The 12743-nt window shown below is 40.5% G+C and overlaps 1 protein-coding gene across 2 annotated transcripts; it reads right to left on the bottom strand.

The window, feature by feature from the left end:
- Window positions 1-78: 78 nt before the first annotated feature.
- Window positions 79-9862, bottom strand: GHSR (growth hormone secretagogue receptor). Of its 2 annotated transcripts, none has more exons than XM_005889916.2 (2): window positions 4939-9862; window positions 79-2765 (listed from the first exon to the last, which is right to left on the bottom strand). In XM_005889916.2, the coding sequence occupies exons 1-2, from the start codon at window positions 5732-5734 to the stop codon at window positions 2461-2463; spliced, it is 1101 nt and encodes a 366-aa protein (XP_005889978.2). In that variant the 5' UTR covers window positions 5735-9862; the 3' UTR covers window positions 79-2460. The 2 variants fall into 2 exon arrangements, with proteins under 2 accessions (XP_005889978.2, XP_070229244.1); XM_070373143.1 differs by having other exon boundaries at window positions 2687-4277.
- Between the last annotated feature and the right edge of the window lie 2881 nt (window positions 9863-12743).

The raw sequence follows: 12743 nt of genomic DNA, 5'->3' as shown, positions 1-12743 counted from the left end.
ATTTTATTTTATTTTTAAACTTTACATAGCTGTATTAGTTTTGCCAAATATCAAAATGAATCCGCCACAGGTATACATGTGTTCCCCATCCCGAACCCTCCTCCCTCCTCCCTCCCCATACCATCCCTCTGGGCCGTCCCAGTGCACCAGCCCCAAGCATCAAGCATCGTGCATCGAACCTGGACTGGCAACTCGTTTCCTACATGATATTTTACATGTTTCATTGCCATTCTCCCAAGATTTGGGAGATTTGGAAGATTTGGGAGAATGGCAATGAAATATTCTCTGAGTTCTAATGAAGGACAATAGTGGTCCCTGCTATGGAAATTATTCCCTGTGAGTTGTACTGAGACTATGGACATGAACCTACAAGAAAGTGGGGGGTGGAGAGTGGGGTGCACTGAATAATTAAAAGTCGGGTTGTTTTTCTCCAAAGCAATCAACTATGTGATCAAGTCAAGCCTTTTTTTTGCTTGTTTCCTCTCAAATAGGATATATTTGTAGAACGAAACAATAAGGTTTCAGGGAATTGAATTACCTGTTTGAGATTTACTGGGACCTATTTAGAACAATAATGTTGAGTGACCTAATTAGGATTCAATGGGCTTAAATGATTCAGTATTTAAAAAAAAAGATATACTCCAAAGAATTAACTGAGTAATCAATTTGCTGAAGTTCTGCATTTAGACTATATTGATAAAACAGTTTTAGTGTCAAGAATAACTTTAGAAATATTTCTCTGGAGAAATTATTCTAATTATGATTATGTTTTCATTTTTAAAAAATAGTTAATTGATTATTTTGGCATAATAATCTATACTTTGGGTGGGGAAAACCAGTCATGGCAATAATTTCCTTAATTAGTTCAATCAGTTCCATACTGAACCAATAACTTCATGAAGGAATTGCTTATATGACTTAGTATTACAGAGAACTATGAAAAAATCATTTTTGGAATATTATATTTAATATAAAAGAGTTGACTATAAGAGGACTAATAGGAATATAAATGAAAGTTTTAGATTTATAACCAATGTGTATAATATTTAGTTGACAGTGTCTAATCATTCATAATTATGGTTAAGAGGAATACTGGAAATCTAAGTAAACATATCTATCAGATAAGCAGTGGGATGTAAGGAGCATGACTAATCTGGAGACAGGGCATGGCATAGGCATTTTGAAATAAATGGTCATAAGGGTTTTTTTAAAGTGTTGAATATCAATCAACAGTAGCATTTAAGGGACTGTGAATTATTCACCATTTGAAAAATTACTATGTTTACTAAGTTTCTGTAAACTTTCCAGAGTAAGTTGTAAATTATTCCTTATTTACAAATCAAAGGCTTATGATTGGCTTAAGTATTTTTGTTAAGCCAAATAAGGTAATTTGTGATTTTCTACAGTTTTTAAAAAGTCTCATTTCCTGATTACTAACACGTGCAACCCAACTTGATTAAAAATGCATGCATATTATAGTTCATATCCATTTTCTCCCAAGCAGAAATTACAGGGCATTCAGGTATAATCCTTAGAATTTATCACTCTAACATTCTCCTATGCTAATTTCACTATAAAAACATTTTAGGAAATGAGTATTTATTTTTAGCATTTTTATGAGATTAACAATAATTTTCCATATACTCTAGAGCTGCATTGTGCAATATGGTAGCCATTAGCCACATTTGGCTATTGAAACACTTGAAATGTGACTATTGCAACTCAAAGAACTGAATTTCTACTTTCAATTAATTTTAAAGTTAAGAACTTATAGTTGTTTTAGTTATTAGAGAAATTTTAAGTATGTTTAGACAACTTAGGTTAATGAATCTACTTTTTCTTCGGCAAAATTTATGAAATTGCAATAAATCAAGTATTGCTGATGAACACCCAATGTCCAAATTAAGGTGAACTTAAAATTTAAAAAACCAACCAGATTTTAAAGACTTTAACATAAAAAGCATAAAATTCTATTAACAATTTTATATTGATTGCTTAAGTACTTTGCATTATATTTCTCCTGGACAGCACTGATCTGGGACCCCATGAAATTTGCTAGCTTCTGAAAGTCATGTTTTAAGTTTTTTATTATTTTACTAAAAAATTCTCATTATGAAAAAGAAATTAGAGTTAGAATTCGTCTAGTAAAAAGTGACCTAATTGCCCTCTCTACACTACCTCCCTTCTCCGAACTGCAGAGCCCTTGCTAGCACCAACAGCACAATGCAAAAATGATAGGCAGTGAAATATGCAGAAATCGTGTATGATAGCACTGATGAGTGTGCAATCAAATCAAACTGCTCACACACTACAAAGTCTATCTTTTCTTGCTCCCAATTGTCTTCAGACCTATGTGTCCCTAATTCCAAAATTAACCTTCAAACTTCCTCCCAAGTTCCGCTGTACTATGGCTTCTGGTATAGAATAATGAACGTTGACTTTACTGAGCAATGTGCTTGATCATGTATTAATACTAGATTCTGTCCAGGCCCGAGAACTTTCATCCTTTAGAGTGGAGAGCTTCCTCTGGGAGAAGGGTTCAAATCCCAGAAGTTTGAACACTGCCACCCGGTACTTCTTGGACATGATGTTGTAGAGAATAGGGTTGATGGCGGCACTGAAGTAGAAGAGGACGAAAGAGACGAGGTTGCAGTATTGGCTGATCTGCGCGATCTCCACAGAGCCAGGCTCGAAGGATTTGGAAAATAAATATCGTCCTACGTGGAAGGGCAGCCAGCAGAGGATGAAAGCAAAAACCACTACAGCTGAAAAGACAATGAGAAAGAGAACGTCAGTTCAGGATATGTCATAGCAAACCACAATCTCTTTTGAAGACATGGACTTGTTTTGATTATGTGTGGTATGACAATTGACTTCAGAAAAATATCATGTTTTGCTCTTCCCCATTCCTATATTTTAACCAAGATTGACTCTGTTTGGACCAACAGTTCAACCATTTTCACTAAGCTTTCCAATCATTTCTATTTAACAACTACTTTAGTAATTTTGTGCTTGAGTTGACATGTTGACTCTAGTAACTTGACAATCTAGTCTCAATAGTCCACTATTATATATGTGTTAGATCAAACCTATATGAGATAATGTGGTTGTATGCAGCCACAGTTATGTATCAGAGTTTCCCTGGGCACAGATTCCTTGGATATAATACAAACTAACTAAATTAAAATCTCTAGAAAGGAGACCAGGACACCTGTTCTCTTTTTTTCTTTTTTGAAGTTTCATAAAAGATTGAATATGCAGTCAGGATTGAGAACCATAGAGATGAATGAGACTTTTCCACCTAAAATAGACATAAGTAAGGAATAAAAGGCCATAAAACCAACTAACATTAATGATCATCCATCCAAGTTTTAATCTTGCCCATGTAAGGTAGCTTTTTTTTTAAGACCTTTGCATTTCTAGGTTAAGTTTTTAAAATTCAGAAATCAGAGGAAAAATAACAGAAAAAAAATATTCTGGTCCTTGTACCACTTTAGGGAATCACTAAGTGATTGATTCCCTTCCAGTTGTCAAGGCAAAACAAAATTAGCATTGGTGTTGAGACACCAGTGAGGATAATTAACAGTTCAAAAATAAAATTAGAGGAAATTATTAAATGTACTCTCAAAACTAAGTTGCATAGCAGCAACTGACTGCCCCAGCATCAACATGAATTTAGAGTCCCTTGAGGAGCACCAGCAGATTTCAATCTAGTCATATTATGAGAATCACTGGTCTTAAAAACAAACAAACAAACAAACAAACCTGACATTCTTTGGATAAACTCTTTCACTTTAATATACAGGATTTCAGGAATTGTAAAATTACAATGCAAAATCATCCTGGAATGACTTCTAAGAAGCACTAAATATGCAAATAAGTACAAAATGTTGACTACAATGTCCAAATAATAAAATGTAAAGATTCTGGTTTTGAAAAAAGCAAGTAGAATTAAAATTTCACTTGGCTGTGAACACACTTTGTATTACTTGTAGCAAACACATGTAGTTACAGAAGCTGAATTTATGGAATAACTAGTCCATACACACTCCAGTGTGGCACTGCATCCAGATGTTTTCTGAAGGCTCACTTGGGGAGAGATAGTAAGTCCTACCAGCTTCCACCCCGTCTCCTTTTCTCATGTTGGAAGCCTGCCTATCCTAGTTTATCTAGCCTTTCCTACTTGGAGAGAAAGGTAAGTATGAAAACAGAGATCCCAGTACTTCCTTCCAAAGCTATATAAACAGCATCAGGATAAACAGAATTGAGGCAATTATCTGAAAAAAAAAAAAAAAAACAAGTCAGAAAGCAAATCACAATGTTGAAAGAAAAATCAATCTTCTCTGATAGAATTATCCAAATGATCCCATCTTTGGTTAAATTTACCAATGAATGCTTTCTAGAGTCAATGCCTGATTTTTTCACTCCCAGTACCTGCTTTTCTTAATGCAACTTAGTTATTTATCTCCATATTGAGGCAGGAAGCTTAACATCAACTTTAATGCTTTAAGACCACAATAGATTATTTAATGAAAGATCTCAGTTTTGACACGAAGTTTCTAGGCTAATACGCACTACATTTTAGAGAAATACAAAGATGGGACATTTTTCCATGAAAGACAGAAGGAGAGACCAGAAATGAGACATACACACAGAGAAAGAAACCAAAGGAGAAAGTCAAGGGGCGAGAGGAGGGAAGGAGAAAGGACAGAGGAAAACAGAGATATATAGACAGAGAAAAAAATGGGAAACAAAAAAATATAATGACACACGACAGAGAAACTAGAGACCAAAGAGAGGGCTCAAGACCAACACTGGAGAGAATAATTGAGACATTTATAGGGCAACATATACTTCAAGAAACAGGAGAGAGAGGGAGACTCAGGGAGAAGGGGAAGATTCCGGGAGAGGAGAGCTCGAGGGCGCACTGAGACCCACCCAGCATCTTCACGGTCTGTTTGTGGTTCTGGTCTCTGAGCGAGGCGCCCACCGCCGCCTCGCCGCGTCTCCTCCTCCACAACTTCCTGCCGATGAGGCTGTAGAGCACAGTGAGGCAGAAAACAGGCAGGAAGAAGAAGACGCTGGACACCCACACCATGACTGTGAGCAGTCCGGAGCGCACGGCGAACTCGGTCGCTCGGCACTCGTTGGTGTCCCGAGGGTCGGTGCCGTTCTCATGCTCCACTCCGACCAGCACGAAGATGGGCCCGGCGCTGCAGAAAGCCACGGCCCAGATGACCAGGATGACGAGCTTCACCCGGCCCTTGGTGATCACCACCTTGGCCCGCAGCGGGAAGCAGATGGCGAAGTAGCGCTCGACGCTCAGCGCGGTGATGGTGAGCACCGTAGCGTAGGTGCAGCTCTCGCTGACAAACTGGAAGAGTTTGCAGAGCAGGTCGCCCAAGTTCCAGGGCCGGTAATGCCAGAGGCGCACGAGGTCGAGGGGCATGCAGAGGAAGATGAGTAAGTCGGAGAAGGCCATGCTGGACAGGTAGAGGTTGGTGGTGGTACGCAGCTCGCGGAAACGCGACACCACCAGCATTGTGAGCAGGTTGCCCGCGATGCCCACCACGAAGAGCGCCACGCAGGTGGCTGTGACGCCCGCCAGCAGCGGCGCGGGGAAGAGGGGTGGCAGCTCGTCAGTCAGCGAGTCATTGTCGGGGAGAGCGTCCCAAGCCAGGTCCGGCAGCGTGAGGTTGGGCCCCGGCTCCTCGCTCCGCGTCGCATTCCACATGCTGCCGGTTCTGCTTAACCGGTTCAGGGACGCGACTGCGCTGAGAGGCTGGATCCTGCTGGTCCGGGAGAAGGTCTCCTTAGTTAGGCGCAAAAGAGTGCGAGGGAGGAGCGCGCGCGGGCTCTCAGGGAGGATGCTTGGAAAGGAAAGAGAGAGGAGAGGCAGTAGCTGAGCGAGAAGGTGAGATTGAGAGCCTGAGGCGGGGAGGAGGGCGAGAGATGGAGGCAGGAAGAGACACACACACACACACACACACACACACACACAGGTGGTGAGATGGACAGAGTGACCCACAGCCCTGGCACCTCTCGTTTACCCCTTTCTCTCCCCCAAAGACCCTCTCTCCCAACCCAGCCTCCAGCAAGCCTCCACACAAGTACCTGTCACTGGGGTAGCTTCTCCAACTCTGCTTCCCTTTTGCGTTCAGGCTCCAGCTGCATCTCGCATTTCCCAAAGCGCTGCGAAGCGGAGACCCAGCACTGCGAAGCTCGAGCGCGCGGGAGCGCTCCCCTACTAGCCTTGGGCGCTGCGTGCCCAGTGTGGCCCCAAAGGCAGATCACACCCGAGGATGGGGGCGGGGATAGTGGGGAGAACACCTTCCGTTCTCAGGACCTGCCTCTACAAGGGTTAGAGTTGGCTACAAACCTGGTGTCGAAAACTGAGAGTGCACAACTGAGCTTGGGAAAGGGAGGTAGGGAGTGTTCCGACGGGAGAGGAGACCTTGCGCACCTGGGAAGAGCCTCACACAGTCCTAGAACCTACCATCGTCTTCGCGAGGAGAAGCAGGCTTAGAGAGGTGCGACCACTTGTCCAAGGTCGCACAGCGAGCGGGGGACTCAGGTACTAGATTTGAATATCCCATCTGGTGGACTTCTGAGAACGAAGGAGCAAGATGTGTGAATAAATTGTGAATTCCAGCCCTTTGTGCAGTCTCCCAACTGGGCGGTGGTAGGGCATATGCTGTGTAGGAGATTACTTTTGCTGCAGCAAACCTCGGAGGAGGAGGGAAAGCTAAGGGGCGTGCTAGCATGGCAGAGGTGGGGGGAGCTGGTAAAGGGGGCGTAGCAGAGGCTGTAAGGTTGGTACGTTGAGGGTGATCAGTAAACATTTTCTGACTTGGATAAGAAAGATCAGCCTTTAGGTAAATCATCAACCTTTTTGCTTCACATTGTGAAAACCACTGAGAATGGATGTCAAGAGTGTTGGGGACAAAGTTGTAGCTCAATACATAAATATAGGCAGCAGCGTTGCTGTTATTGCTATTGAGGGGTAGGAGCTGCGCTCCGTGGGTATGGGTCAGAGGCTGCCTCTACGCTCTCCAGGTGACTGTCTCTGGACGCAGTCACTGTGTCCTCTGCTCGGAGCCAGGAATCCGCAAACTAAGGAGCGAAATTGGAGGCTGCTCTCTTATTCACTAACCCGCCGGGCCTCTTCCGGCGGGCCAACCTGGGGGCAGCTCACAAGCGTGTTCAGCACCGCGGCCAGCGACCGGCTCCTCCTACCTCGCGGCACTGCTCACCCCGCGGAGGCCTGCCGGCTCTCACCTTTTTCACTTTTGGCCTCAGGGCCTCAGTCCAGCTCCACGAGGGAGTCGGGAGATTCCTCCCCAAAACAGACTCATATTAAATGGCTTCACTGACCGCGCCTACTCACACTCATTTACCCGTGGCCTAAATTGACTTTGTATGAGAGACAGCTTTCCTGAAGCATTTTAGTGACTTTGCATATGCCTTTGACAGATGATTTATATTACCTCTACTGACTAAATCATTAATGCTTTAAAGTCCACAAAAATTTAAGGCTGGATGTATGCATATGTGCACGAAAGATTCCACACACAGAGACTGGAAGTTTAGTACAGGCAACTTACTGGAAAATGCTGTATAGGTTACTACTGCTGTGTTACAGATGTTGGAGCAAAGATCTATTACACTTATTATTTTAGGAAAAGATGAGGGACTGCCTAATAGTCCCAGTGGTTAAGAATCTGCTTGCCAATGCAGGGGATTCGGGTTCAATCCCTGGTCTGGAAACTAGGATCCCACATGCCAGGGGGCAGTTACTGAAGTCCCTGCCCTCAATAGCCCATGCTCTGCAACAAGAGAAGCCATCAAAATGAGAAGCCCTCACACAGCAACTACATTTGACTTTAACACTTCCCACCCTACATTATCGGGTTTTCCATATGGCACTAGTGGTAAAGAACCCATCTGCCAATGCATCAGGTTAAGAGACGTGGGTTCCATCCCTGGGTTGGAAAGATCTCCTGCAGGAGAGCATGGCTGCCCACTCCAGTATCCTTGCCTGGAGAACCTCATGGACAGAAGAGCCTGGCTGGGTTACAGTTCATGAGGTCACAAAGAGTTGGACATTACTGAAGTGACTTAGCATGCACTCTACATTATCAGTAGTCTTCTGTGTGCAGACAAATCTCTAGGGGGAGAAAACAGTGGGATAAATAAAAATACCACAGGAGGCTATAGCCTAAGAATAAGAATCAGGAAAAGATTGTGGGGACGTATTTCTAATCTACTGAGTGTGAAAGCAATAGCTAATAAATAGGTGAAATTTTTCTTAAAAATCCATTATAACAAAAATTTGGCATGTTGGCAAAATAGCCAGATTTTTAACTGCATTCAATTATTTTCTAAAATAAAGACAAATCTGTATTGTGTGATGAAGAAAAAAAAAACAGGGGATAGTATTGAAATTGATTCATTCATTTACAACACATAATATTATTAAAATATATAAAACTTTCTATTAGTAGGTGTCAGGTACTGGGAATGACCAAAAAAAAAAAAAGTCAGAAAGGTCCTGTATTTATAACCTTACATTACGGAGAGAAAAGTACAGTTAAACAAGCAATTCCAGTACAGTTTGATATGTGCATTTAAAGAGGCATGTACAATGAGCTCTGCTGAAGTATGGAGAAACAATGAACTTCATAGAGGTTTTAGGGAAGACTTCTCAGAGGAAGTACCACCTGAGCTGGATCTTCAAAGTTGAGTTCCAATAGGTGAAGCAGAGTATGCTAAACTGTTCAGATAGGTACAAAACCACACTGGAGCATAAAAACCCAGCATACCTTATCCTTTGAGGAGTATTATTACGGATTCATAGATTTTCATATATTCAGTGAGGAGCAGTCCAAATTACAGTATTTTTTTTTCTTTATGATGCTTAAATTATCCTATCTTTGGCTAATGAGATCCCTTTCAAGCTGGCTCCAGGGTCTCTGACATGACTTGCTTAGATTTTGAAAACTTCCTTGCCAAAATGTGTGTAACAGTAAAACACCACTTGTAAAACTTAGTGTGTAAGTTCCCTACTCTAGACCTGGGAGCAGCTATTTCTCCAAGAATTCCTGGTACCTTATAGTGGGGAATGGCATTTAAAAACTTAAGTTTGGGCAGTAGGGATGGTTATTGCTCCTATAATATTATGGCCTAGACCCTGTCTATCAACAGAGCTAGGATAAATGTTTTTTGAAAGTGTCATGAGATGATGATAATACATTAGATATCAGATGCACTCTTAGCAAGTGATCATAATTAACATCACCAGTGTGATGCTCTGTAAAAGACACAAAGTCCCTTACATGGTATTCCAGCTAGGAATGTACAATCTCAAACTAATCACAAGGAAACATCAGACAGACTCAAAATGAGGAATATTCTATTTTTAAAATTCTTTTCCAAACTGTCAACATTATATATGACAAAGAAAGACTGGGAAAATGTTCCAGACAAAAGAAAACCAAAGAGATGTAACGGCTAACTGGAATTTCTATCCTAGACTGGACCCTAAACTGGAGGATAAAAACTTCTATAAAGGACAATATTGGGTTAAGTGACAAACTTAGAATATGGATGATAGACTAGATAGAAGTATTGAGTCAATGTTAAGTTTACTGGGATTGATAACTATGTGAAAGGAAATATTCTTAAAATATACTTAACCATGACCTATGCTTATGTTTCAGATATGTGTAGATAAACAGAGAATTTCCTAAGTGGCTCAGTGGTAAAGAATCCATCTGCCAAGTGGAAGACTTGGATTTGATCCCTGGGTTGGGAAGTTCCCCTGGAGGAGGAAATGGCAGCCCACTCCAGTATTCTTGCCTGGGAAATCTCATGGACAGTGGAGCCTGGTGGGCTGCAGTTCAAGGGGTTGCAAAGAGTCAGATACAACTTAGCAACTAAACAGCAGCAGCAGATAAACAGAGGCAATGATAAAGCTGCTGCTGCTGCTAAGTCACATCAATCGTGTCCGACTGTGCGACCCCATAGATGGCAGCCCACCAGGCTCCCTTGTCCCTGGGATTCTCCAGGCAAGAACACTGGAGTGGGTTACCATTTCCTTCTCCAATGCATGAAAGTGAAAAGTGAAAGTGAAGTCGCTCAGTCGTGTCCGACTCTTCACGACGCCATGGACTGCAGCCTAACAGGCTCCTCCACACATGGGAGTTCCCAGGCAAGAGTACTGGAGTGGGTTGCCATTGCCTTCTCCAATGATAAAGCAAATGGGGAAAAATATGAATAATAAATGAATCCAGGGAAGGGGTAGAATGATTTCTTTGTATTATTCTTGCAACTTTTCTTTGTTTGAAATTATTCCCATACAAAATATTAAGAAGTCATTAGTTGTAGAGATATTTCAATTCAACTTCTGATCATTTACTTAATGTACTTGGTTTTATATTCCTACTGAATATCCTGGCTTCTAACAACATAAGCATAATTATTTATGTTGTAATATGTATTAAATGATTTCAAACTAATAACATTGGCACTACTGTTAATAGTAAACTTGGCAGTTAAAGGTTGAGATTTTCTTGCAGTTCTCTTTGTCCTTAGAACATACCCCACTAAGTGTGTACAGGGCTTCCCAGGTGGAATTAGTGGTAAAGAACCTGCCTCCCAATGTAGGAGACAGAGAGATGTGGGTTTGATCCCTGGGTCGGGAAGATCCCCTGAAGAAGGGCATGGCAACCCACTCCAGTATTCTTTCCTGAAAAATTCCAAGGACAGAGGAGCCTGGCAGGCCATAGTCCATAGGGTTGCAAAGAGTTGGACAAAACTGAGCACACATGCACGAGTCTACAAATGTATACAACTATGTGTCCTAAGAGTAATTGAAATAATGCTTTTTTATGTGTGGTTAAGTGACAAATTTGACGTAGTTAGATTTGTTTTAGTTACTTTTAGGAATTATTTAAAATTTGACATGTGATTCGACAATTAAAATTTTAAAACAAAGCATGGTCTTAAATTTAAAATGATAAACCAAAGAATATTCAGCAACATATTATACCTTCTTCATACTCAACTGACATCATTAAAAGGAATTTAGCCTCTGGTTTACCTATCCTGTGTGTTTCTGTAAATATGTATTTGTGTGTATGTAGCTTACATAAAGGGTGATATACTCTATACACTGTCCACTCTCTTCATTTTTAATGTAACACAGTATCCTGGAGTTCTCTAATACCGATATTCTTTTCTTGGATGTTTTGTAGTACTCTATCTTGAGAAAATTACATAGTTTCCATTATGAAGATGTACCTTAGTATTATTCAACCAACATTTTATTGTTTTTGCTTGTATGTTTTTAATAATCTTTTGCTATTATAAATAATGTTGCATTTTATATGTTGACAGGTACAGTACAGAATAACATAAGGAAATGACAGTTTAATAAAAAGAAGAATGTTCTCTTCCCAGCCCTGGCAAGCAACCACAATCTGTTTTCTGTCTCTGAATTTGACTACTCTAGTTGCCCCTTGCCAGTATTTGTTCTTTTATGACTGGTTTATTTCATTTCACATAATGTCATCATGGTTTGTCTATGTTGTAGCTTATGCCAGAATCTTCTTCTTTCCTGAGTAATATTTCACTCTGTGTATATAGACCACGTTTTGCTTATCTGTCCATCCACCAAGAGACACTTGAATTACTTCTACCTTTTGGCTCTTGTGAATAATGCTGCTATGAACATTGATATACAAACATCTATTTGCTTCCCTGCTTTCAATTCTTTTAGGTATATATCCAGAATTGGAATCACTGGGTCATATGGTAATTCTATATTTAATTTTTTCAGGAACTGCCATATCGTTTTCCACAGCAGTGGCCCTATTTACATTCCCACCAGCAGTGCACAGGGATTCCAATTTCTTTACATCCTTGACAATATGTATCCCCTGGTTTTTTTCCTGTTGTTTATTTTTCTGTCTTGTAAAGTTATCCTAATGAGTATGAAGTGGTATATCATCATGGTTTTGATTTACATGCCCCTAGTAATTAGTGATGCTGAGCACCTTTTCACATACTTATTGGATATTTGTATATATTCTTTGGAGAAATGTCTATTCAAGTCCTCTGCCCATTTGAAAATCAAGTTATTTGGGTTTTTTTCCCGTTGAGTTGTCCTTTTGACTCTTGAGATTTTTTTTCCTTGTCAATTCATCTTCTAATGATTCTGAAAGCATTGGAAAATAAATGGGAAGAAGGAAAGTTTGTAAAAAGTAGTATTCCATTTTAATGGGTATGACTGTAACATCCGAGGCAGTTTCAAAGCTTCAACAGATGGTGCACAGCAATTGTGCTATACTGATTGAGTTACAACAAATTCCATTAAATTAAAAATCCTTTTAGCAGATGCCTTCAATAATTGTTGTCTTCTCTGAAGCTAATCTCTGAAGCAAAGACTTTTTTTTTTGGTGTTTGTTATTTGTAGCATTTGGATCTTTGAAATTCTAGACTTTCTACAAAATACTCTATTGGTATTTGGGTGGCAGTTTATTTTAGGAGTGTTGAGGGGTAGGAGGATGGAGGGATAAAGAGGACATTAATCTCTGACAAAAAGGTAGATTGCTAATAAACTAGACAAGATTTGTGAAACATGAATATATGTTTCTTTATAAAAATAAACAGTATATCTTGAAACTGTTTTGCAATAGATTGCAATATATATTCATTTTAATGAAAGCTAAATACTATAAATT

The sequence above is a fragment of the Bos mutus genome, chromosome 1, assembly GCF_027580195.1.
Source record: "Bos mutus isolate GX-2022 chromosome 1, NWIPB_WYAK_1.1, whole genome shotgun sequence".
NCBI lineage: Eukaryota > Metazoa > Chordata > Mammalia > Artiodactyla > Bovidae > Bos > Bos mutus.
The sequence above is the reverse complement of the archived record's forward strand: the minus strand, read 5'-3'. Positions and strand labels throughout refer to the sequence as shown.